The sequence below is a fragment of the Choristoneura fumiferana genome, chromosome 10, assembly GCF_025370935.1.
Source record: "Choristoneura fumiferana chromosome 10, NRCan_CFum_1, whole genome shotgun sequence".
NCBI lineage: Eukaryota > Metazoa > Arthropoda > Insecta > Lepidoptera > Tortricidae > Choristoneura > Choristoneura fumiferana.
In genome coordinates this window covers 6,838,185-6,865,150 of record NC_133481.1, presented here as the reverse complement: position 1 = coordinate 6,865,150, position 26,966 = coordinate 6,838,185, and the positions used below count along the sequence as shown (strand labels likewise).

General features: G+C 37.8%; 1 protein-coding gene across 4 annotated transcripts in view; it reads right to left on the bottom strand.

Moving 5' to 3' along the window:
* Nucleotides 1-186: 186 nt before the first annotated feature.
* Nucleotides 187-26,966, bottom strand: part of MRP (Multidrug-Resistance like Protein 1) — a 53,722-nt gene continuing 26,942 nt past the window's right edge. For 2 of the 4 annotated variants that reach the window (XM_074093274.1, XM_074093275.1), the window contains exons 15-26: nt 25,685-25,801; nt 22,471-22,574; nt 21,822-21,965; nt 21,047-21,122; nt 15,520-15,740; nt 11,491-11,708; nt 11,051-11,249; nt 10,201-10,299; nt 9,724-9,926; nt 9,164-9,378; nt 5,480-5,646; nt 187-4,632 (exon numbers count right to left, since the gene is read on the bottom strand). In XM_074093274.1, the coding sequence (XP_073949375.1) occupies nt 4,438-4,632; nt 5,480-5,646; nt 9,164-9,378; nt 9,724-9,926; nt 10,201-10,299; nt 11,051-11,249; nt 11,491-11,708; nt 15,520-15,740; nt 21,047-21,122; nt 21,822-21,965; nt 22,471-22,574; nt 25,685-25,801 (1,958 nt within the window). In that variant the 3' untranslated portion in view covers nt 187-4,437. Of the gene's footprint in view, nt 4,633-5,479; nt 5,647-9,163; nt 9,379-9,723; nt 9,927-10,200; nt 10,300-11,050; nt 11,250-11,490; nt 11,709-15,519; nt 15,741-16,813; nt 17,038-21,046; nt 21,123-21,821; nt 21,966-22,470; nt 22,575-25,684; nt 25,802-26,966 lie in introns of all 4 variants that reach the window. The other 2 variants (XM_074093272.1, XM_074093273.1) reach the window with 1 other exon arrangement.

Sequence of the window (26,966 nt, the reverse complement as noted above, 5' to 3'; positions counted from 1 at the left end):
CGAACTCTCACCGATTCAGATAAAATTTGGTATGGATATAATTTGAGAAGGACATCTCAAATTGACCGCCGTCACCGTAGACTAGTTTTTATTTGGGGAAAATTGCATAAACAATTTTTTCGCAGATGGAGTCGGGGGCAATAGCTTGTGATTGTATGTAGAAGTTTCCGAAATAAATAATCTCACTAAGGAAATACAAATAATTTTATTATCAATTAATAATTATAACAATAATAAAATCGTATCTATTGCGTCTATAATTAAGTATTTACGTGCAGTGAAACATAGAACTTAAAACTTGAATTCTTAAGGTAAAGTAAACACTAGGTACTCGTGCGCAAGAAATTCAAATCACAACAGTGGATCATCATGGATAAGTACGTTAAATGCTTAAAATATTAAGGCAAGTTACTTAATTATCAAAATCAAAGTTGATCACGCCCAAAATATTAGCAAAATGTAACATTGTGTTTCACGCCGCTACGCTAATGGAACTTAATGTTAAAATTGGTTGACAGATAATGTAGGTCATTCTACCGATGTAATAATTTTGCAAATAGGTACAATTACAAATGAAGAAAAAAAAATCACTACCTTCCCAAAGTTTTGTATTAATAAAAAACCTTTATTTATTTATTGGAATTAATTATTATTGGCTAATGGCTATTGGTACGTGGGTTCGACCTGACTGAAATTCCAAGTTTGATGATGGTTGATGACAATAGGCAACTGAATAACAACAGTGCAATTGAAATGTTACCTGCAAATTATAATACATTATAAACTTTTTTACCTAACAATGTTTTATAATTTTCTTTAGTAAGGATAAATCGCATTTAAAGAAAAAGACAAAACATAAGTACATAATAACTAACGTGGGGTAGTGTGGGGTAGTGATAGTTTATAAACAAGATGATTCTTAACTGTTTAAAACAATGTGCTCTTTCCACATTAGAAACCGGAAAATACAGTAAATGTGCCCAAAACATGAATAATGTTAACAGGAATTCTTAAAAAAAAGTCCTATGTTAACTATACATCATATTGCTCTTAAACTTCAATGTGTAGGTACATAAGTTTAAAACAATCACGGGCTGTTTCACCATCCATTGATTAGTGTTAACTGGCGGTTAGGTGTGATGCCGTCTCTATTTGTTTCGTTCGAATAGACGGAGACGGCATCACATTTAACCGTCGGTTAACGCTAATCAATGGATGGTGAAACAGCCCCTAAGTGTTCTAAATTGTATAACGGGTGGGCCCTGTTACAGGAGCAAAAAATTATAACAGGTTCTGCTACTCAAATGGAACTACTTTAGTTCTGAAACTTTCAAAAATTAAGTAATTTTATCATTATGTTTATTCCAAACAAAATAATAGTATTTTATGCAACTGTATCATAATAGGGGTCTTTAAAACACGAGTGTGAGGGTGCGAGGTTTACGTTGGGCTACGCCTCGTTTCATAATAGGGTCACATGAGTGTTTTAAGGCCTAATCACGTACAGTTGCATACAATATTTTATCTATATCCATATATTAAATCCTCTATCATGTGTTCAAGAACCATTGAGAATGACCTGCATTAACGAGAACTAGGTAGGTAGTCTGCCCCACGAGCTGCGCCCGCGACGACCTGCTGCTGCACGTGGTCGCGGCCCCCCCCCCCGTGCTGTAATGATGTCTGAAATCTCATTAAGATACAGAAACCTGTATCGTAATGACCATTACGATACAGCCGAGTTCATAATACAATCCAATGTCGTAATGCTGGTCATTACCTATGGTTTTTGAACGCATAATTGAGGATTTACTATATGGGTGTAGATAAATGGTATTTTCAATGTACGGCATCCAATAGCCTAAATGACATCGCCTGTCACGTAACAAAATGCCGGATTTCACAATACATTGCTTGTCCAATTAAACTTTAAACTATAATAAAAATCATAATACAAGTTATTTTCAAAAGTTGTAAGTAAGAGTGGAAGCTGTGGTTTAATTTTTTGCGCCTGTTACAGGGCCCACCTTGTATTATTCAGTAGCAACAAGGTATGTATCTATGTTATAAAAATATCTTTCTCGAACAACATATAGTAACTACTTATGCATTATAAAGGCGAATTTTTAGGTATATCACTATACAAATAAATACTGATCTAATCATTTGCTTCGGACACACAGGGAGCTGGAGCTGCCGCGATGTGGTGACGAATGAGAAACCCAAGGTTGGGACGGCAGCTCCCGCCATACCACCTGATTTTTACTGGTAATTAAATAAAAATATTTATCCAACATCCCACAGTGGAGCACTGTTACCGTAAACTGCTTCAACTTTGCCCTCTAGCTCCAACATTGCCTGATTCGATTTAGAGTCGATAACTTAACACTCTTATAGGTTTTAAACTTTTATCTACACGGGAATTATTATTACGGGGGGATAAAAGTTTTAAAATCTAGAAGGGTGCTAGTCATCGACTCTAAATCGAATCAGACAATGTTGGGGCCAGAGGGCAAAGTTGGAGCAGTTTACGGTACTCATTTATAAATGCACTTTTTTTTTGAGGTATTGCGAACAACATTAATTTGAACGCTGATGTAGCACTAGTACACTACTAAAAACTATTTTTTTGAGACATCATAACAATGATGTTATTAAAAAAAAAAACATATTTCGTATCAAAAGAATAAACCTGTAAGTCTACCTGTAAGTACATTTTGCTACATATATGAAGTAAATTATATTACCTAGTGTGTAAACGTAATTTATAACAGGAATATGCTGATGAAAAGTATGTTTTATTTTATAAGTACATATTTTAATAAGTATTAATGTGATCACGTTATACTATAACTATAACGTAATTTTTCCATTAAAATTAAACTATATTTAAGTTTAAAACGCATTAAATTAAATAAATTCGAGACCATTAATAAAAATCGGATGTTAGACGCCCAATACAAAGGCAGTGTACGTAGAAAATCCTCACAATTAAATACGTATCAAAAAGTAAAAAAAATGTCTCATAATGTCAAAGATTAAAATCAACCACAATAAGTACTAAGTTCAAAGTAAACATTATTTTCTATAGGCATGAGCCTGATCAGTTTCGTTAAACTAAATAATATTTTACTTGCATTGTAATGTATGGTAAGCAGTTATTATTCAATCAGGTATGTATAAAGTATAAGTCACTGCAAATACCCGTGTGGTACAAAATCTCTACTAAGCTCTATAGTTCCCGTTGGTGACTATGCGAACATAATTTAAAAATTACAACGCGTGTAAATATTTGATTTAGGTATGTTAACAAACTAACATAACTCCAATGCTTCAAATATTATAGTCTTAATAGCACTTGAATCAGGGCTCAAAACCTGCACCCCTGTCAGCATAAATTTTGGAATGAATCAAAACAATTTGTTAATTGATCAGTATTCTATGTAAAAGCTAGAGGTCGATTTTTGACGGCAGTTTATGCCCTTGTATCTACAAAAGCGACGAAACTGTTTTTATATTTATTTCTTTTAGTTTAAATCAAGCGATGGCCGAATAGTCGAACAGGAGCCCTATGTATTAATTATGGTCTGTTATTGCTCGATATGAAAATAAAGGTATTATTCATGTTGCGGACATCAAAGCGATGGTATTCGACGCGCAGGCAAGAAAATATCGCAGCACAATTTAAGTGTAGCTATAGTCTTTTTTATTAAAGCCCTGGAGAAAATCTTATCCAGAATACACCGATTGTTATTAATGCCACTGTGAAGTTTAGCAACTAAATTCAAATCTAAGCAAGCATTAAATAAAAGATTCTTCCCTAACTGACTCCCTGAAGCCAAAATTTAAATGTTATTTTAAAATAAGTCGATTTTTACTACCTGTAACTGTCGCAGAGCAGCAGATAACAGGTAAAATAAAAATAGTGGAACACCGAACGGCAGTACGCTATGCCGAGTTAGTATCGTTTGAATAATCCTACATTTTTAAACAGAGTCTAACAAATGGACCTTAGTTCCTATCATAGTTCCTATTTATGCTTAATTCTAATCATATCTCGCCATGCCACAAAATGTTGTTCATAAAAATTTGACAACTGCTATTTAAAAACGCATTGTTTAGGGAACGAGGTGTTCATATTAAATAACTAGGTTTTGCCCGCGGCTCCGCCCGCGTTGTATTCGGTTATCGCGCGCTGTTCCCTCGGGGAGTGTGCTTTTTCCGGGATAAAAAGTAGCCTATGTCACTCTCGGGCCCATAAACTATCTTTATGCCAAAAATCAGGTCGATCCGTCGCTCCGTTACGGCGTGAAAGACGAACAAACAAACAAACACACTTTCGCATTTATAATATTGAATATGGATATTTTTTTACAATTTTTTTTTAAATTTTAGCAGGTGTCACTCGTGACTATGGTTTAATTTGGTGATTCGTGCTTATGATACGAGGCCGGCGTCTTTAGCCATACTGTAGAAGATGGATTGTTTGTCAGCGAGCAGCTGCGCGGGCGGCGCGTACTCGACCAGCTGCCCCTTGTCGAGCACCATGACGCGCGTCGAGTCCATTATGGTGTTGAGCCGGTGGGCGATCGTGAGCACTGTGCACGACGCGAACTCGGAACGGATCGTTTTCTGCAGAGAAAATAGTTATTTGTGTCACGAGGGAGCAAAATGGTGTATTTACGGCGAGGGCGTACATTGAATCCAGAATGTAGCGAAGGATTCTACAATAGAATCCTGAGCGTAGCGAGGGATTCTAAAGTAGAATCCTGAGCGTAATGAGGGATTCAAGTGTTAACGCCCAAGATGAAAATAATTTTGCTCCCGAGTGGCTCATACAACTTTTCACACCGAGCATTAAGAAACTTGAAAAAAAAAATCTAAATCTTATTAAAGAACAACCAGCATAGAAAATAGCGTGGCTATACATTTATCAAGTTCAAAAAATGGCATTTGCAATAAACCACTTAGAAAAGCCTTGAACAGAAAAGTTGCACTTTGCTCCCTCTCGTCAGGGAGGAAAAGTTACTTTTCTGAAGGAGAGGTGTGAAAAGGAAATTTACGAGCTCCTTGCCATTGTTATTACTCTGTCACTACAGACTAATTGCTTGAGTTACTTAAACAAGTTAAGGCATCTTGACTCGTTTAATGTTTCTGTAATTCGAATACAGTCCCCTCTTGGGTACCCTATCTATGCTTATGACTAGTTATGTGTGAAGTTGTATGCCTTGTGTCCCTAAGTTGTTTCGGTCAATATTTGATACCTCTTTCGCGTCGGGTATACCAGTTGTCGCTGCCTCACGGTCAGGTACAGTCGAGGGCATACATATCTAAACAGCTATAGCGTCAAATATATGTGAACAAAACATCGACTTTATACGGTTATTGGCATATAGGTGTATAGATATTTTGACGTATTGGTAACGTACAGTCGTACATATATTCATGCCCTTGACCAATTACCCCCCCGCCCCCTCACCTGTATGAGCTCGTCAGTCTCCAGGTCGACGGCGGCGGTGGCCTCGTCCAGCACCAGGAGCGAGGTCTTGCGTAGCAGCGCGCGCGCGAGGCACACCAGTTGCCGCTGGCCCACTGATAGGTTCTCGCCGCCCTCGCTTATCTCGTGCCGCAGGCCCGCTTGCAGACCTGATCAATGTACACATACCGTTATGCTACGGTACACACATCGTGACTTGTCACGCTAACAAACGAGTAATAATTACCTCAACGGTTTGAACGCATCACATTATATTATGCCTATCCACCATTTCATCAAAATTCTTGTATAAACACTCACTGGATCGAATCAATAACACATTTATCTATAATTCGTGTCTTTTAACTAGTTGTCTAATCACTTTTTTCACCAAAATTCACTTTATTTCAATTCATTTGACAAATCTTCGTCTACATCTGAAGTTATTTAGCCTAGCGTAGAGATAGTGGAGAATTTGACATTTTAAAAATCGATTAATGCGCGGATGAATAAGCGATATTTATTTAGTTTCCTTAAAATTAAAAATAGTTACTGCTTTTATAATTGAATAAACAGTCTATGGAATGAAATCAAGTATTGTAAATAATAAAATAGACAAAAATACTTTGATCTATTCAATTAATAAATTAATCGATTTACTGAACAGATTAATTATTTTGCAATAGGTTCTAGGTTTTCACATCATTGAATGTCTGTGGTCGGATAAATGGCGTCTTTGTTAACACTTTTCATAAATTGGATTGAAAAACAATATATTCTACTCGTGACCACGGTCACTGTAAACGACGAGGTAATTATTACTCATTTGTTAGCGTGATAGATAAGTCCCGATTGTGGTGTGGTATTATGCTAATTATGAGTGAAAATCACGAAGGTTTAAAACATCATACACAGATCGCGATAGGGAGTGGACATCGATTTGGCATATTTTTTAATTCAAATTCAAAAAATTCAAAAACGTTTAATTCAGACCATGTCCATAACTGTTAGTTTACAGTACCTTATTTTAAATTAGTTAATGTCCGAAACTTATTACACATAACAGGTTTCGCATAATTTATTTACGCCGAAACTTAGTTCGGCATAATTATCTATAAACCGGATGATTATTTCTCCGAATATTATATTAGAAATGAAATGAAATGAAATGATTTATTTTGCTGGAACATCACAGGTGTTACTTGCATAGCATAATATTAACATGGTCGAATTTTATAATGTATAATATTGTTTAGCATATATATATGTAATTTAGCAGAACTTTGATAACCCGAAATCCTATGCAAATCTATGTCCGAAAATAAATTAAGTACTATTTCTTGATTAGTGTAGTATGGTAAATATAAAAACGGTAAATAGTAAAACAATATAATTATAACTAGAAATATAAGTTATTTATTAGGTTAGGTTAGAATTGTATTTGTAACGGAACGAACAGCCACCAGTAAAAGAAGCACTGCCATAAAAAAGGGGCGTCAAGGTGGCAGAGCCCCGCGCATTAAAAACAAACATAATCAACCCCCCTTTTAACCTGGATAGGTTCGTTAGTTACCTTATGTCCCCCAGATTAAAAATAGAAGCCCCGCGAAGCGGGGCTTCGACGACTTTGTCACAGTCATATCCCCGCATTTTAAAAATACTACCACCTACTAGTTAGTAATTTCCAGAGAAGTAGATTGGATTAGGTTGGTAAGCTTGGGTAATAAAAACTTTAGTAACTAACTTTCTGCGTAACTAATTTATGCGTAAAGCTCATTCGGCTTACATTGGTTAATCGTAAAAAAAGATATGCGTAATATAATTATGCGATTACAGTTTGGGTACAAGTACTATTATGACATAAAAAATATGGGTAAACAAGGGGACCCATCGCGATAGAATTATTGCGATAAAACTTTGCCTTCGGCCTACAGGGCGAATGTGACTGGCCACACAGCAATGCAGAGCAAGATCACATAGTTTGAATCGCGTTTTAAGTGCCCGCATTTACTGACAGTGGAGTCATGTGTCTGCGGCTTCGCCCGAGTATCGTATTCGTGAATTTATTTATTAGTCGGCTACTTGCATCGCGATACATCGAACATTGACGCTATCGCGATGTGTGTGGCTGTATTTAGCATTACTAATACCCAAGGAAGACGCCGAGCCGGAGGTAATAATAAGAGGAAAGAAACGTCATCGAGCTAACAGAGCTAAGCGGCCTGAAAAGCCGTACGTTTCTTTTTGCTAGCTTAGTATGTAAGAAACATGATTGAAAATTGAAATTGTTAAAATAGTCTTAGGGGAATTTTAATTAAGGATGGTATTCAGAGTCTGATGTGATGATGAAGCAATCAGGCAGGCACTGAAACTCCAAGACAGAATGCCGAAACCTAGATGTGTTTGGGCTTATTTATTAGAGTGGTCATAGAGTGTTTTTTGACTGATGGTAGCTTGTAGCTTCCATGGTCAGATGATGGAGCAGTTAGGCCAGACCAATGAAAAGTATTTTTAGTTTTTTTTTAACTAAAATTATTTTTTAAGTGTTCTACTGCTTCTACCGCGAAAGACTTCTTCTTTGACTTTACCACCCATGCTGAGAACCTATGATGTAGAACCGCAGTCTTATTGTCGAACGTATTTGGAACAGCCATAGTGTTCGTTTCTGACAGTTGAAACCAGGCCCTGTACTACGAAGTGCAAAATTCTAACTTCGCATCTTGCCGTCCCGCTGACGCTTATATTATTTGATACGAGAGTGAGAGGGACGGTACGATAAGAACTTCGTTTTCGAATTAACCCTGGACGGCTTTCAAAATTAAGCAAGTTGTTTCGCGTAATGTCAAGTCGATCGAAAGCTAAAGCCAGCCATTTTTGTTATTAGAAGCTTTTATTTAACTTGCAATTTATGTAATATTATGTATGTCAGTATGTATGTATGTATGTTTTGACCAACTTCCAGTGGTCAGATTGACTTGAAATTTGGCTTACTTACGTAAATCTGGCGACAATACAATAATCTAGTAGTGCCTCTCTGGTGGTCCAGCCCAGATCGTCTCCAGAGGACGGAACTGCTGAACGGTTAATGGCATCGACTTGAAATTTGGTACGGTAATGTAATTTGGATGACAATGTAAGAACAGTCAACAAAAGTACAGTCGGCAAGAAAGCTTGTCTTAAAAAAATAAATTTTGACGTAATAGTAGATTGTACAACAAGAGCATAAAATGAGCCATTTTACCCAAGACGTTCATATAGCCACCCGAGCTGGTACGGCGAGTGGATAGACACGTCGAGGAGAAAATGGATTTAATACTCGAGTTTTACACTCTGCTTTACATTTAGGTTGCGAGAAAAAAAATAGGTTGCTATTATAGGAGCAAAAATTGTACACTTTCTATGTAAGTATCATTCATTTTTATGCATTATAATAAGTACTTTTTTTTGTAGTGTTTTATTTTGATTGATTTTTTAGTTTTAGATAAGTAAATAAAAAATAGTAGAAACTTTTTTGTTTGTGGCTGTTGTTGACACCTTTTTTTGATTACCTTGGTCTTAGACGAAGATTTATACTTTATGCACTAGAGCATAAGAAGTCGCTTAGATCTAGCATAAACACGAACTTTACGAGCATGAGAAGTGAAAAACTTATTTAATAGCAATGAACGAATGATTTGCCGGACTGACCTTGGACGAAGACCTTGAGATGCGCGTGCTCGAGCGAGCGCCAGATGTCGTCGTCGGAGTACGCGTCGAAGGGGTCCAGGTTCATGCGCAGCGTGCCCGAGAACAGCACCGGGTCCTGCGGGATGATGGTGATGCGCGAGCGCAGCTGGTGCAGCCCGATCGTCGCGATGTCGATGCCGTCGATCATGATCTTGCCGGACATCGCTTCCACGATCCTGGAGAGGAGACGGCAGCGGTTTGAAATGACAATTAAATAAATGAGTCAATTAACTTTTTAGTGAAACTTGTTGCCATGGTAACGTTTCCTGAGTTGCTTATTAAAAGTATGATATAAGTGCGCTGTGACAGTTTCAAGGCAATTCCTTCATAGCTCATCTCCTAAGCATGCTAAGAGATTGTAAACATTTTGCTAACAAAGTGTATCCCTGATGTCTCCTGAGTTACGGGACAGAATAACAATATGTGGTGACGCCGCACAGCGCTGGCTCGCCCGCGGATAGCCCAGCGTCAGCGTCAGCCCTCTAGCTGATGACAGCGGTGTGGGCAGGCCAGTGTGTTACCTGAACAGTCCGAGCGTGAGCGTGGACTTGCCGGCGCCGGTGCGGCCGACGATGCCGAGCTTGTCGCGCGGCGCGACGGCGCACGTGACGCCTCGCAGCGCCGGCTCGCCCGCGCGGTAGCCCAGCGTCAGCCCCTCCAGCTGCAGTGCGCCCGTCTCCGGCCACGTCGAGCCCGGACCGTTGGCTACCGTCCACACCGCCTCCTGCAAACGAACAACGCATTCTATGTAGGAACAATCGCGAAGAGAAATTGTTGAGCCACTTATAACTGTTCGTAATTTTGCCTTACAATGCCTCTCTGGTTTATTAATGACAGTACTCACTATCACTATACCTTGACAAGATCGTATGTGATACTCGGTGGAACCCTGTCGCAGGGAGCCTCTGATGCCATTATCAAGATTTTTTTGATAAGTGCGGCAAAGTCAGAGTTTTCCTTATTTCGCAAGATCTTTTATAGAGTTAATATAAACGTACTTGGTCCGTTTCAGCGTATTCCTTTATCCTTTCCACTGCTACAATGTTGGTTTCCACTTCAGATGTCATTCTCACCAACCAGTTCAAAGTTTGAGTGATCTGAAAACAACAAGATGGTTCAGTTAAGTTCTGTTATGCTAGACCAATCAAACTGGTACCTATATTTGATATGCAATAACATTTAATTAATTTCGCTCTCTGCTCTTAGTGACAAAAATAATTAATGATTGGCGTTTGCTACAATAAACACGTAAAACGTAATATGTAATAGATTTAAGGGCATGCAGTGCCTAATACCTATAAGAAATGTATACCTAAAAATGATTGTAATAGGTATCTACTCTCTGTCTGTTTTGTAAACTTGTACTGCTTTTTTGGTGTTAAATAAAGAATACTTGCATTGTATTGTACATAACACTATACATAACATGATGTGTACATTGTACATAAGAGAGACCAATGTATTCAAACATAAACTAAAGTCTTGACGTTATGCGTGTTTAAACGTCGGCTTGTAACAAATGAGAAAAGATATCGCCGTCTCAGTACTTGATAGTTAAAAAATAGACTATTAGTATAGGACTCACTTATTGGTAAATGTGTTTTTTTTTAATGAAAACAATAATCTATCACGTGCCATCAAAGATTCTTTATCTAGTCTTTGCATGAACGAAAATAAAACTATCAATGAAGTACACACATTCAATGATTTTGATTAGTGACGTGCCCAAATTTTTGTCGCGTGCCACAACTGGCACGCGTGCTATTCGTTCGCTATTCCTGCGATAGGCGATGTTCCTCCATTGTCTGAGATACTCCGTACTAGGGCAACCAAAACTTCGTGGCATACCTGGAGCGCGTAACTGACGGAAAGCCCAACGATGCCAGGGTCGACACTGTCGCGGCCGAGCACGGCGAAGAGCGCCGCGAAGAAGATGATGAAGTTGCCGATGGTCTCAAGCCGCACGGCGAGCCAGCGGTTGGCAATGCACGAAGGGTAGTAGCACGACTGGTTGTGGTCCACGCCACGCTCCGATTCCTCTACAAACCTAATGAAATGTCGATCCAGTCAATGACATATGTACCTACTACGGGCTCTGGGATTGTAAATTGTTAACACTTAACTTAAAAACAAATTAAAGACGTTCATGATTCAAACCTACATTTATACAAAAACATACTCTTAGATCTTATTCGTTTTAATGCACGCACACTGCCAATTCGAGATAAAAAAAAAATTGGAACTATTGCTAGAAACGAATGGAAAACAGTAAAAGAAAGACAAATTACCTTTGAGCAACACCGTAGGCCCTGATGGTGCTGGCGCCCGTGATGCTCTCACCAAAGTGCGAGTATATGGGCGACCGCGACACGGACTCGAGCCGCTTGAGCTGCCGCGACGTGGACACGTAAAACCGCTGGATGATGTAGTACAGGATGCCAACGGGCAGAATCACCGTCAGGAAGATTGGCGTCGACACGCTTATCACGACCAGCGTGCCCAGAACCTGTGGTGTTGCCAGGCAAAGCTTGTTGTAGTTAGTTCAGTGTTGTGATTTTTTATTGCAGTTAAAACGGCCAAAGTTACAAAAATATATATACACGACTTTATGCACTTAACATTAAAGCCGTGTATACATATTTTTGCAACTTTGGCCGCGTCGATATCTTTGCCCTTGACTGTACGTATGATATATCAATATCTGTCGTTGTTCCCTTAAATGCAAACTGACAAACATGCTAGAATTACATTGAATTGTTAACTAGTTTTTGGTCAGTACTAAGAGGCTTTTACGAACTTTGAGTATTTACTTAAACACTCAAAGTTTACGAAGTAAGTTTTTAAAGAATTTTGCTATTATTCTATTAGTGCATTTGTAATAATTTGTCTAATAAGGTAGAGTAAATAACTTTATTTACCTATCAATACTCCATGTAGTTCCAACCATATTTGTAAATATTTAGATTTATTTATTTAAAAGAACTATAGCTGATACGTTGGTAGTATTAATACAACGGCTTCGTTTAATAAACATAAACCAACTATAACTGTTCCTTTCATACCAAATCTTCCTGCTTTAAGCATTTGCAAGCCCCTCGATTAAGCAGACACGTAATAAAATAAATATTATTTTCATTTTTATTTATAAAACAAGTCTACCCTCTGGACATAGACTGAAATAAATCCCGCGTAGAGTGCCTTCTCAGGAATGTTCTAATATTGTAAAAAAATAATTACCTAGATAAATTTATTTAAAAAACTATTTTTAAAATAAATAAATTACTATAGGTATGATCCAAACTAAGACGGCGGGGTAGGGCCAGACGGAGATGGCGGAACGACCAGAGCCCGTAGTGCCTAATGTTTGAATCAAATCAAATGACAGATTTCACATAAGTAAAAAAAAACTGTCATCTGATTGCGATCGCGAACGTCAGAAACGTTAGGCAATACGGCCTCTGGACGTATTTCTCGACGACTGGCCTCAATTAATCAATCAATCCAGGCTAGATAATAATAATATTATGTTCCAAAATACAAAACTCTTAATCAGTCATTCAAAGTCAAAATATCTTTATTCAATTTAGGCTATGACAAACACTTATGAATGTTCAAAAAATCTACCACCGGTTTGGATTTCTCCGTTAAAACGTGGCGTTTGGTATGAGGCTTTGTACATACATAGGTTAAAAATACCTTAATCAACACGTTCTGTTCATCTTTGTCCAGAGTGTAGACACGTTGTATACCAGTTAAGTAGATAAATCATTATTCAAGTGTTATGTAGGCCAATAATAAATTCATAATTTCTATAATAATAGCCATACGCGCGGGTTGACGGATAGAATCATGGTTAAGTCTTAGTTACAATATTGGGATTAGTTTACAAAATATAGCTGCAAGTTGTAACATTCCAGCTTTCGTAATCTTTGGAAATGTATACTCCAGCTGGTACTTGAAAAAAAAAACAACCACTGGACTAAATAATTATGCACCAGTGCCACTGTTAAATATTTAAGGGGGCTTCTATACAGCAAACGTGTTTTTTTGCCCTATTTTCCTAATGTCTAATGTTGTATAGGTACGGAACCCTTCGTGCGGGAATCCGACTCGCACTTGGCCGTTTTTATTTTTATTTTGTCCTTGCGAAGCCGGGGCGGTCGCTAGTGTTTTTTTATAGAACATTGCGAGCAAAGAAAACAGAACGACAAAAAACTAGGAAATAATGCAAGCCACTGTATATCCTTTACTCATATTATAAATGTGAAAGTAACTGTCTGCTGTCTGTTATCTCTTTACGATTAAATCGCTCAAATGATTGAGACGAAATTTGGTGTAGAGATAGTTTGACCCTGGGAAGGATATAAATTTTTATCCTGAAAAAATAAAAACATAGTTCCGGCGGGATCGCGAAAAACAAATTCTACAAACTTATATGTATTACTTACTTATGAAACAATAATCGATTTGGTCAAAAAGGTGAAACGAGTCGTCTATCAAGATAACAGAAATCACGAAAAACACAGTAATTATAAATATAATAGCTACTAAATGTAATCTTAATCGGTTTAGTAGTTTATGCGTTAAGTGGTAACAGACATATAGACAGATTTACTTTCGCATTTATAATATTAGTAGGTACTAGTAGTTTATATTATTAGTAAGTTCTTAGACAATTAAATTTCCATTTTGGTGATTAAATAGAAGTGTGTTATCATGACAAAAAAATAGTAAGGCACAGTATGTAGGTACATAAAATGTACAATGAGATGGAAAAATATTTTTAAATTATTTTCCTTCTGTGACTTAGGTAGGTACCTATCTGTCGAAAAGTTTGCTGATATGCATAAATTAAATGGAGTCTGTTAAAAGAAAATGACAAGGATAATTTGCATTTTCTGTGTTTGTATGAACATGTGATGAATAACTAATAAGTGGTGCGCATTGCCAGGCGGCAAAAGCGCTGCAATAAGATATGCAGTGTCTCCTTACGAATCAAATAAAGTAACATTTCACTGGTTGACAATTAAGCGAATAAAACAAGTATTAGACGAAACAAAACAGAAGCAGCAAGTGGCAATGAATGGAAAGCAAAAAATTGAAGAACAGAGTCAAGTGTTCATAAATTGTATACGCGGCCATTAGACTAACGTATCTAGGCCGGCGCAGACTGCTTACACTTTTTCATGTCTCGTTAATCGTTTATACTCACTTATTAAATAATTTTCAATAGGTAGGTGAAAAACATTCATACAAAAATAGTACCTACCTACTTGAATTTGGTTTTCTAGATCCGCCCCTTTGTATATGCATATTATGAATACTTTGACATCTGCGATCACACAAAAGGGCCAATCAACTTTTTAACCCACACTAATCTGCAGATTTATTAAATAAACATGTTTTTTCCGTAATTTAATAGATGGTGTTCATGACTACATGCCGTCCTACGCAAGTTCAACATATTAAACCGTGAAATATCTTGTTGGAAGTACGATTTTGTTTGGTAACGCCAGAGACAAACGCAGGAGACGCCCAAAGTGTCGGTAAAATAGTTGATTGGCCCAAAAAAGAAAGTGGAAAAGTTAGCAAAGCAACATAACGACACGAGTAAAGTGAAATCTTGTATTTAGAGTTTTTAACGATATTTATGAATAAAGAAAGAACGGGTAACAAACTAAATACCGAAAAAAAGACAGTATTAACATTATGTAAAAGAGCAGTTGAGGCCATACGTCACACCACAGAACTAATAACAAGAGAAATATAGCTGTTATCGTATGTTTGTCTTCCAGAACCGATGTTGCCGCTTAGTTTTCTCTGCTTGCTAGTTGATCCCCACACATTTCTTTGTTTTAAGTACATCCAATTTTACAAAACTACAGTACTCACGCAATCATTTCGGAAGTACAGACGTTGCTTACTTTTTGAGCAGTTTAGTCGAGCTATGTTAAATACTGAGCCGGGTAAGTTTATATATTTTCAGCCAGATAGGAGTCTCGCGTCATATTTTTATTTCTCTTAATATTAGTTTTGTAACTCAAAATAAATTTAATTCCAATTAAATTAATTGAACGATGACTAAAAGTCATGTTTATATTAAAATTAGTACTTAAACTAAACACAATCTATATTTGTATTTGTACAATTGACTACTAATACATAAATTTAATTAATTTGCACTGTTCATAATATATTTAAGGGCGATTAGCCAACAAAACAAATGTGCGTATGGCGCCAGCTGTCGTTACCATATTTCCCCCAACATGATGATGTTTAATCTACTGTACCATAAACGGCAAGAGGCGGTCGGTTACCTCGAACACACAATACAAGACATCGGTAGCCTCCGTGGGCAGGTCCTCGTCGACGACGTCCACATCTTTTGAAAACCGAGCGAGAATCCTGCCTAGGGGCGTCACTTCGAAGAATTGCAACGGAGCTTTTAACACATTGTCCAACAAGTCGGCGTGCACGAACCGCGCAGCGCCCAAACACGCCAGAGCCGGTATTAAATCCGTGAAATACGACGTTAAAGCTGTAACAAGGTTCACGGTAACCGTTTTATATACTCGATCTTCCACCAAAACGGCAGGCCTACCCATAATGAATACATTATTTACGATTCGGTCTGGACTGGGGAGGGGATGGTGATGGTCGAAGATGATCAGTGTAGGGGCAGTACGGCGTTGCATCTATTGCTACCTGCTAACGCATTACACTATGCGGACTACATGCACTACTACGGAAGCTCAAGGAAAGAAGTGTGCAGCTAGTTTAAAAAAAAATTTGGAGCGCAACAAGGTGAAGCGAAGACGCAGTTTAAGAAAACATAAGTTTATTTTACCGAACATCCTATAGTGCGCATTATAAACTAATCCCAATATAATTTCATCACTATCAGTATTCAGTATAACTTTATAAAACAACACAGTCAAAGGTAGTTTTAGCAGTAGAACATTTGAATATTTTTTTAACTCTGATGATTAATTTCAATCGTAGCGATACGGTCTGCTATACCCAGTATGCAAAAGTAGGTACTTCATCTTGATACAATTACGAAAAGATATCATAAATTTCAAATACATTGGAAATAAATTTCACAAGCTGTTTAAACACAACTGACTGTAAACCGAAAGAGTGTGTGCCAGTTGACAACATCAATGGACGTTATAGCATAGGGGCTTGAAGCACAATTAAAAACTTTTGCCCACGTCTCGTCTATTATAAGATCTATTCGGTCACGAAGCTCCGTCCCTCATTTTATGAACATAATTGGAATGGTACCTGTATAACAAGCCTATGTGTGCATAACACAAAGTCACGGCGGGTACCTTCTGTTACACACAAGTACATCATCTTAGCAAGAGCTTTACTGTACTCCACATTGACAATTTGCTGTGTAGGGATGTGCTTTCGCGAAAGAACGGATCAACGTAACACGTCAACGAGACCGCGGTAGTCGCTAGTCAGAATAATAGGTACTATATAATAGCAGTGGCGTGGCGCCCTTACTCGATTCCCACCGGATGTCCTACATTTTTAGCCGACCGTAAATGCTCCATCCACGCCACTGTACCGTAGTTATATTATTCCCAAGTGTCGCGTTACCGCAAAGAAGCACGAGGTCCAACCGCGGAGCGTCATCGGGAGCACGTTGTCTAGCACGTCGACGTCCTTGGAAAAGCGGTTGAGGAGGCGACCGACGGGCGTGCAGTCGAAGAAGCCGATGGTGGGCGCGCGCAGCACGCCGGAGATCAGCGTCACGTGCAGCGCGCGCGCCGCCGCCAGCGTGCCCAGGTACAGCGCCAGCGACGACACCGACACCGACACCACTGCGCCAACAGACCCAGCTCTAGCTCTAGCGTCACCTAGCGTATACGTACGCCGCCGCCAGCTTGACCGAACCATTTTTTTATTTACTTCTGGCTATAGGAACCCTTCAGCCGTTGTTCGAATGATACTCGGCAGAGTTGCCAACTCTTATACACCTAAGTAACTTAAATAACGACGACGTTGCGTAGTTGTTAGTGACCTTGACTATCAATCAAACCAGAGACAGACATTATCATGAATGTTTGAGTCTGAGTCATAGATATTACACGTATTTGAGTACCTACCTACGTATGTATTTATCCATTGTCTAGTTTGTTAAGCTTTAGCCTCGTTGTGTGCTCAATCAAACATTATTATTATCCTTAAGGAGAAGAGCATTTAGGTCGGTGCACCCTAGGCAAAAATGATATGGTAACTAATATAATCTACAAACAAGTTAAAACCGTTGCTATATTATCACAGGCATATATGCCTAAACTACTAATGCCTAATGAACTAAAGTTCATTGTAAAAACTGAGAAAGCAGTGTATAATCGTTAGACAAAAGCTCGGAAAACCGTTTACAAATTTATTCTATGGAACAATTAATTCAGTTTTTGATGTATTAACCATTAAACGAGCAATTCTTGTATTTAAATTATAATAATATATATATAATCAGAATCTCAGAAACGGCTCCAACGATTTCGATGAAATTTGGTATGTGGGGGTTTTCGGGGATGAAAAATCGATCTAGCTTGGTCTTTCACTGGGAAAACGCATTATCGAGTTCCAGCCCGAGCAAAGTTCGGTCACCCACCCAGGGACTCTAATGTAATGAATGAGTGACGCTCGAATTAGATAAACCTTACTGTTACTTGTCTATAAACAAGCAAATGCGTATGAATAAAGATCACAGATTTAGTGCCAAACTACGATAATTTAGACAAAAAAAAGGTTGGCAACTCTTACTTTGACAAGATGCAATGAAGTGGTTCGCCCATTAGCGTCACTCAAACAACGTGAGTGTCAAGCTTGCAGCAGCTTACCTATAACCGCGACGAAGCTTGGAGATATAACGATACCTCATTTCACAGATGTTGACAGTGGGTCAATTCCGAAAAGCACAAATACATGCATTTGAATTACACAAACATTGTTATAAGAGCAAGAAGGCCATATAAACTGTGTTAGGCTGAGTGTGCAACAGTTTTTACGCTATGATCCATCGCCGCTCGTGAAGATTATAAATGTCACATAAAAATCTTCTTACACGTTGGTCAATAATTAGTATGAGCCCAAGATGCGGAAGCACTGAAACTGTACTTGAAGCCGATTTACTGGTATTAGTTACGTAGCAATTGTCACATTTGAACATCAAGCTTTCATTCATTTCATTACACATCGTTTACGGAATAACACACACTTCTGAATATCAACTGATATTCGGAAGCTGCGGTAAATTTGTACACACCTTCGGCATTAGGCCAGTGATAAGTTGACATGTTTCAAACAAAATTGCTTCTAAATTACGACATAGTGACAATGCATATTTTTTATAACATCACGTTTTAAGAACAATTTCAAGATGCTGAAGATAGTGTCAAAAATAATAAGCACAATATCTCGGTAGGTGAATTAATCACGAATCACCATGCACTACTGTGAAAATTTAATTTACTAGCGCATTTGAATTACAAAATTGACGAAAACAGCGGCGTCTTTAGCCCATATATAGCGCCCGTGTGCAATTATTACTTTAGCGCCATCTAGGAAGCGCGCGGTCAAAGTGGAATAGGTACAAACTGTACAAAGTACCGCGGCCGGCGCCCCTAACACCGCTGCGCCCGCGTGCAACGCACACTCTGCACTATAGGTAAAGACGCCTCTGGACGAAAATTATGTTCTTTCCTGTGATCCGAATTTTAAATACTTAACATAATTTCCAAAAAGTATATTTACAGACACTGTGCTTAATATCTTTGACACTGTGCATACACTTTTTTATTTACAATTAAAACTACAAAACTAAACAGAATTACACACATTTCAATGTTATAAAATACATTTAAAAGATAAAGCATAGTTTTGAACAAGTACCTGTCAGTTTTTACAAGGGTCAACATTAAAGAACTGTGTGAAATTCTTTGAAAACTTCGTGAGTTTATTTTAAATTCGTAACCTTCACCTAAATATATTGATTGTAGCCAAACCATTACTTCGAGTGGTACAGTAAGAAAATAGAAGATAATGTAGGTATATCACAAATCAACCTATTCCGTACTTTGCATGCATGGAAAAAATAATTAACAAATGTATGTATCATGCTTTGTAGTTTTGGCTTAAAGAGGTTTATCCGAAGTTAAATAAATGTATTAAGTGGATAAAAATGCTAGGTGATATAACAATAAATATAATAAACGCTAGAAGGAACCAATTATGCTCATAATTAGAGTATTCAAAAAGTGAGGTAAACAATGTATTCATTATTAATAAATTAGGGCAGTCGTTCATAAAAGGTCAAGGTGACAAGGTGACATGTATGGAACACAAATCCGTCTGTGTACAAGTAGGTGCAAAGATGGAAACATTCGGCGGTCGCAAAGACATTAACATAGATGCTTTACGTTATCAACTTACCATCGTTTAATGTAATTATAAAGGTTGTCAGTAGAGTAATCACATGAACAGCTTTGTGTTACATATGTAAGATTTGTTTCACTGAATGTGTTCTGCGTAATGGGATTAGGTTGAAGCGATAGAATCAGTTTGTCGCATGCCATTAAGATATATATACAGAAAATACAAAGGGCGTTTTGGGCGCTCTGTGCATCGTGACGCATGTATATTTATGGATCCGCTTGACCGTAACTGGACTTACCGGCATGGCTTATAAAGACCCGGTTATGAACCAGGGTAAGAGATGGAGAATTTGACCGGAGGATAAGACACAGAAATCTATCAGTGCAACAAATTCAATATATATAGCGTCACAGCCGTGTCACTATCGAACGACGGTCCTAAGTCACAGATCAGAAATGTTATTATAGACAGAAACAAAATCATGTACATACTATAATATTTATGTATAATAATTTTTGAGTAAAAGTCAGGTATTTTCGAGGCAGAAACATAAAAGCGATGGAAATTGAAGGTTGAACGGTATTTCAACAATTATACAAACTTCATTTGGGTTCGCCGCAGTAGGGCAAGTAAGTAGTCAATTTCTGTCAGGAAAATTCCGGACCTATGGTATGGGACATCACAATGACAAAATAATGTTTTAAACATATACAATTTGTTAAATTCAAAATGCTCGAGTGATGTATGTAAAATGGTCTCAACAGTTCACGTTTGTGTATGATTATTATTTTTACTAAGCATTCCAACATCATGATCCAGTGTCAAGCAAATCTTATCTTGATGCTCTTGTTATTCGGATAATGAATCCCTTTAACCGTCTATTCGGAGTCTGATGAAGCAATTCATACAATTTACCCAATAACCACACAGCATGCATCCAACAACAACATCCGAGAACCCTGACGAGCGTATTTGATTTAGAATTTGTGTAAATAAATTGAATGGAATCCGTCCGTAGTCGTACATAATCAGTAGTGGAAAATTAAAGCAAACTTTTGCTTAGCCATTGGACATAATACAAAAAAATACCTGGTACAAAGTAAACATTATAACATGACCGCGATAGATTGTTTCGCGTGTCTGATTACTTTAGAAACACTTTAAAAAAAACATAGCCGTAATTAATGAGTACTTTCAATGAGAGTTTAAATAAATCAGTTCAGCAGTTCATATAAATTGTAACAAGTTTTTTTTTATTCACCAAAAGTGTATGGAAACTTTAAGTCAACTCGTAAATGATTCCATTAAATCAGCGAGGCACTATTTCAGCAGTCCAAAAGTGCAATTTTGATCCCAACACAAATTTTGTATTCAAAATCCGTACCCAAAACCAAATCTATGGTTATAATGATAGTTATGTTCAAGTTGAAATAGAATAAAACTTACCTTGACCAACGCCTAGACCACCGTAGACGCCAAGGTAGAGATCTCTTAACTCCGTATTTACAGTGTTGTTAACCAACTGAAAAACAAATGTGCCTTTTAACAAGTTAAATATATAATGAAAAAAAATCTTTCTACATAGATTTTGTTGTGGATAGAACAGATGTGGGTAGGGTAGCGAAAGTAATGCATTAAACAAACAAACACTTTTTCAATTCCTTGAGTCTTTTCCACTTCCGAGTACTTGTAAGTATACTATTTATTACCATACATCAGGCGTTTTAAACCTTTCGGTTTTAACGGTACACTTTTCGTTCATCAAAGTTTCACGGCACACCAGTAAAAAATAGCCAAGTGCGTGTCGGACTGGCGCGTAGATTACCTAAGGGGTTCCGTAGAGTATACCCATAATATGTATAACATAACGGACAGCGGAGGCTTATTAATAGGGTCTCGTTGACACCTTTTTTACGAATCGCATACACTTCGCGGCGATCGCGGCACATCTGAAAATATACGCGGCACACCGGTTGAACACCTCTGCCATACATTTACGAGAAGAATCAATGACGTGCTCAAGCTTACGTTAAAAAGCAGTTGTATCCAAACGAATAATAAAGTACTTGATCTTAATTGTATCTAAACACACCCGCACTAACAACCGTGTGACACCCCTCTCTAGTTGCCAACCCCTAAAAGCTACAGCACCTTATTAGAATTAGTAATAAAAACCTTCTAAGATCTCCAGTTTTTTTTTATGAACACAATTGATAGTTACCATTCTGTCATCGTTGGACCACCGCGCGAGCCAGTAGTTGGAGCCGACTTGGAACACTTGTAGGACCATGTTCATCACCACCGTGATCACGGAAGCCATCACCCCCACGCTCATCAGATAGTGCTTGTATACACTCCATTTCACCTAAATCGAATAAACAATGGTTTTTTTCAATCATTCTTCTCGAACGTTTCAATAATTCGACATATTGCCAGTAACAAAAATGAGCACATTCTAGTTCAGTGGCCAACAATCCTATTGGTCTGTTGTTGGTATGAGAGAGAGACAGATATGTAAAAGACGAAAAGAAATGTAAATTCTTTTAGATTTTAAAAAGTCAAAAAGTGAGTCAAATGTATAGCACTGTTCGCAGTTACTAGACTAGCATATCAAGACGTTATTACTCGAATACTGCAATGTTTCTACTTGAACCTATTAACAGCAGAAATATCTTAAATGCAGCGTAACTTTGGATAGCATGTACATTGCTAATGATTTGAGGTCAATGATTTTTATTTGAATTTATTATGATAAGGAGGAAAACGAGCATGCGTGTCATCTGAGATGGAAAATGATCACCACCGCCCATGAGTAGTTGAGTAACAACAACTCAAGGATAGTCAATGTGATGACAAAATTGCATATTTACACCGCCAGTTTCTGCTTTCTCTGACTCGATGAGTTTGTTGTTTTCCTTCAGCTCATTTGGAGTAGCTTCCGGTGTTTTCCGCTTTACGCTGCCAGCTCGGTCTCCTACAATGAAGTAAAAAAACTTTATGATCCTTTCTGACGTCGTGTCACCTTTTGAATGTTCTCTTAAAGATAATGGAAATCAGAAATACATTGTATAGGGTACCTACATACGTACATTGGGACCCATTTCTTGAAAGAATCCTTTGAATTGTCATACAAAATAACAGATATTCGATCTTAAGTGGGACCCAAATTAACGCTCGTGAATGTACGAGGGCTGCCTTTTAAGTTCTGTCGTTTGCAAATCTCTCGTGATTATTAAAAAAAAACTAGTATCATCTTAAAATATTTGAATTAAGAATTCGAACACAAAAGAATGACTCCAGGTCGGCCGAACCGTTTTAGTACAGCGTCGGTTCAAAATTAACAAGTCAGTTGTGAAAATGGAAATTTCGAAGGAAAATTTAGGTGCGATAAGTTTTTACAACTTCAAAAGGGGTTTAACGCGTCTTCAGTGCTTTGAAGAGCTGACTACGGTGTTTAATAATAAAAAGCACCATGCATTTAGAATTTCTACGTGGTTGCTCTAGTCTTAGTGATAGGCACCGTGAAGGCCGACCAAGAACAGCCGTAACCCAGGAGAACATTGATGCTGTACGGCAACTGATCGTCGAAGATCGCCATGCGACATAACGTGAGATAGAAGCTTGATTAAGCATTTCAGGGACTAGTGTTCAAAATATTTTGCATGATCACTTAGGCGCAAAAAATTGATCTCACGCTGGATACCACATTTACTTAGTGAAGACCAAAAAATGGCTCGCGTTAGATGGTGTCGCAAAACTCTGCGGCAATGAGGGCTATCGCGAATGAATTCCCCGCTAGAGGCGCTAGTGTAGCGTGAAGGTCTCTGAAATTTTTGGAATCTACGCGCGGGTAAAATTATTAATTTTGTAAAATTTTGCAATATCTGAAATTAATTATGGCTAATATGCGTTCCGGGGCAATGAATGTCCTTGTTTTGAGACAGTTTTGTCTTTCGGAAACCTTTGTCCTCCCTTTTTTCCGAACAAAACGGGGACTATGCAACTGTGGCATGCTCGATATTTTTATGGTACAGTTTTAAGGTGTATTAAATATGATTTTAATCTAAACTTTGTTTTCACGCCCGTAATAACAGACTTTGAAAGCCATACTTAAAAACCTCACGCAACAGTGCGCCATCTAGTGAGAAAAAAAGAAATCAATCAAAATAAATCAACACGTTTATGACATTATCAGTGGTGACGAATCTTGGATATATGCTACGAATAATAATTATCTAGAAGCGTAACTAAGCCTGAAAAATAATTCCACGGAATACCTACCGCGGCGGGCGGGGCTTAAAATACTCACCGCGCGTCACGCCAGTTCGGCCGTAAAACTTGAGTCGTGCAGTCGCTCCGTGGAAAGTTTTAACTAAGTTCGTGATTGTGTTTTTAAGCTAATCAATTTAAAAAATATGCCGTCGTGTTGTGTGAAGTGGTGTAGAAGCCATTCAGATATGAAAAACACAGGACTCACCTTTCATATGAAAGTAAATAATATTTAAAACACCATACTCGGCGACCCTGAAGTGTTATGCAACATGTAACTAAGATTATTTTTTCCATGGAGTATAATAACACTCACGTGATGTGCTCAAATAAAATATGTTTTTTGTAGTATGAAGGATGATAATATCCATTAAGTATTACAAAATGCTCTAGTATGCGCTAGTAAAATTAAAATCTTCGTCTAAGGCGTTCGTAATCAGGTGTCAACAGCCACAAAAAAAGTTTAAAAATCAATGAAAATAAATCAATAAATCTAATCTAATACCTTTGAACGAGCAATTCTTCTTCGGGGATCTCGGAAACTGATCCAACAATTTCGATGAAATTTGGTGTAGGGGTTTTCGGGGGTGAAAAATCGATCTAGCTTGGTCTTATCTGGGAAAACGCTATTGTTACCGAGTGTCAGCCCGAGCAAAGCTCGGTCGCCCAGGTACTTTATAATTAAATAGCAATGCATGAAAAATTATAAAAGGTACCTAGTAAGTGAACAATTGTTTCCACTGTTGCTATTTAATTTCCTCACAATCAAAGTGAAAAGCAGAGTGTTATACTAGCTTTAAACCCACCCAGTTTCTATCCACCCTCGCCGTACTGGCTCGGATAAAATGGCTCGTTTTGTGCTATTGATGTACAATCTACTATTCTAGTTTTGTTTAAATTTTTATGCTGAAGTTCAAACCAATAGCCAATTATTTGTCGGCATACAGTTTGACCATTTTATGTTGTGATTTATCACCACCTGCTGTAATTGTAATTACAAAAATTATTTATTTTCATTGATGTATAACATGTTATAAAACATCCATTAAAAAAAATAACTCGTAAACAAGCCTATTTATTTTAGTGTAATTCTGCATAATGCCATCCACGCATTGTAAGATCGCCCCTCGCTTGTCGCATGGGGGCGGCGCCGACTCTTACACGGACCAATCGAGGGCAAGTATTGTCTATGAGAGAGTGTAGTGTTACGTTGTCATTGTTGTTAGTTTGTTTGCGTAAATGCTACAAATGGAACAACCCGCACAATCGAAGCGTTCATTGCTAGCGGTTACGTTTCTTGAGAATTATTATTCGTAGGATATATGCCTACGATCCGTTGTTTGGGTGTCCAAGTTGAGCCAAAACCGACCAAAGTAATACGCTCACGGAGCACTTCGAAAAAAATGGTCGCCGTTTGTAGCGAAAAATGGCCACGTTGCCACCATCGTGCTCGAAGACCGTAAAAAAGTGAATGCTGACTGGTATACCACTGTTTGTTTACCTAAAGTTATCGGCGAGTTCCGAAAAAATAACCCAAGACGTCGTATACTACTGCACCACGATAATGCGAGCTCGCACACAGCCCGGCAGACAACTGCGTTTTTAAAAGAGCAAAACGTCGAAAACGAAAATCTGGAACACCCGCCGTACAGCCCAGACTTAAGCCCTAATGATTTCTTCACTTTTCCAAAAATCATTCATCCTTCATTCAAAATCATTCATCATTCCTTAACTTAAAAGGCAACCCTCGTATGTAGGTATATCCGCTACTACTCGTAGTACTCGATGATATACGCTTATATTTTAGCAACGTACCAGCTGCCGCCTGATCGGACTCTGACGTGCTTTCCGATAACGATCGTGCCCTTTGTAACTTTTCTTTGAATTCGGAGCCCAGTTTGTTTTGAAGCACATCTGTGATTTCATCAAGCTCTGAAAAGATAAAGAGTTTATCAAAGAAGGACAAAGAAGGATTGTTTTCATTATGGATATTTGTATAGTTCTCGCGAGTGCACGTAAAATGAATGTTTCGCAGACGAAGTACTAGAGCATTAAACAGTCATTTTAGTGACTAAACTTTTGTCGCCCAGGTCCAGATTAAATACAAAAACTACGAGCATGAGAAGTAAAACATGTATTTTTAGTACAAAGTTTCTCTGAACATTGGTCGAAATAAATCTTTTCGTTATTTTGAAGTAAAGTTATTGGCTCTGTGCACGACATCAGCGTCACCTAGCGTCCGCAACTTTTATGGCTCTGATGCTCTGACGTTTTGAAATTTCATCACGACATCGTGACAAAAATCAAACCTATAACGTTTATAATACAAAATTACTGTGATACCGTGATTTGGGTGGACAAAAGGTTGTGAATTCATTTTTGGTCATTACAATTAAATGAGGTAAGTAAAATTTATTCAAAAAGTGTTTTATTTTCGTTATGTCAGGGTTTGTTTACTTCATGTTTAGTTGTACTTTTACTGTAAAACGAAAAGATAAAGCTATCTTATTGGTTTCTTTGAATAAAAGTAAAATTATATAATTGTTCTTATATCGCTAGTAATCAAAATGAGTATCTGTTTGAAGACCGGTTTTGTGAGTATCACTCAATATAAAATTTCAACCACAAACCGTTTCATAAAGAAAATTGTTGCTGGACATGTCCGAGATGTAGAGGAATTAAGAACCAAACAGGGAGAGTGTTCAATAATTCAAGCTCGCATCATAACACAAACATCTTTTACTAAAATTAGGTAGTTAAAGTCTACACAAATTGCTTTGAACTATTTCTACTTTTGGCCACCATGAGCGCTGCGATAGATTTCATCACCCCCACCTAGTACTTCGCACCCTCCCAATAAAAGGACCGTAGCGGTAGTTAGGTATGCTATGTTGACTTGTTTGAGACAGTCAGAGAAAATATCGAATTAAAGAGTATCAGAACGTTCGGTTCTAAAGTGTTAAAGATCAGTTAGGATTTGCATTCTAACTTGTGTTTCGTAAATATGCTGAGTAAAATGTTAACTTACTAATTTCTATTCAACTTGTGGTGTAATTGCACGATTTTAACGACCACCTCGCAACCTCGCTCGTATATT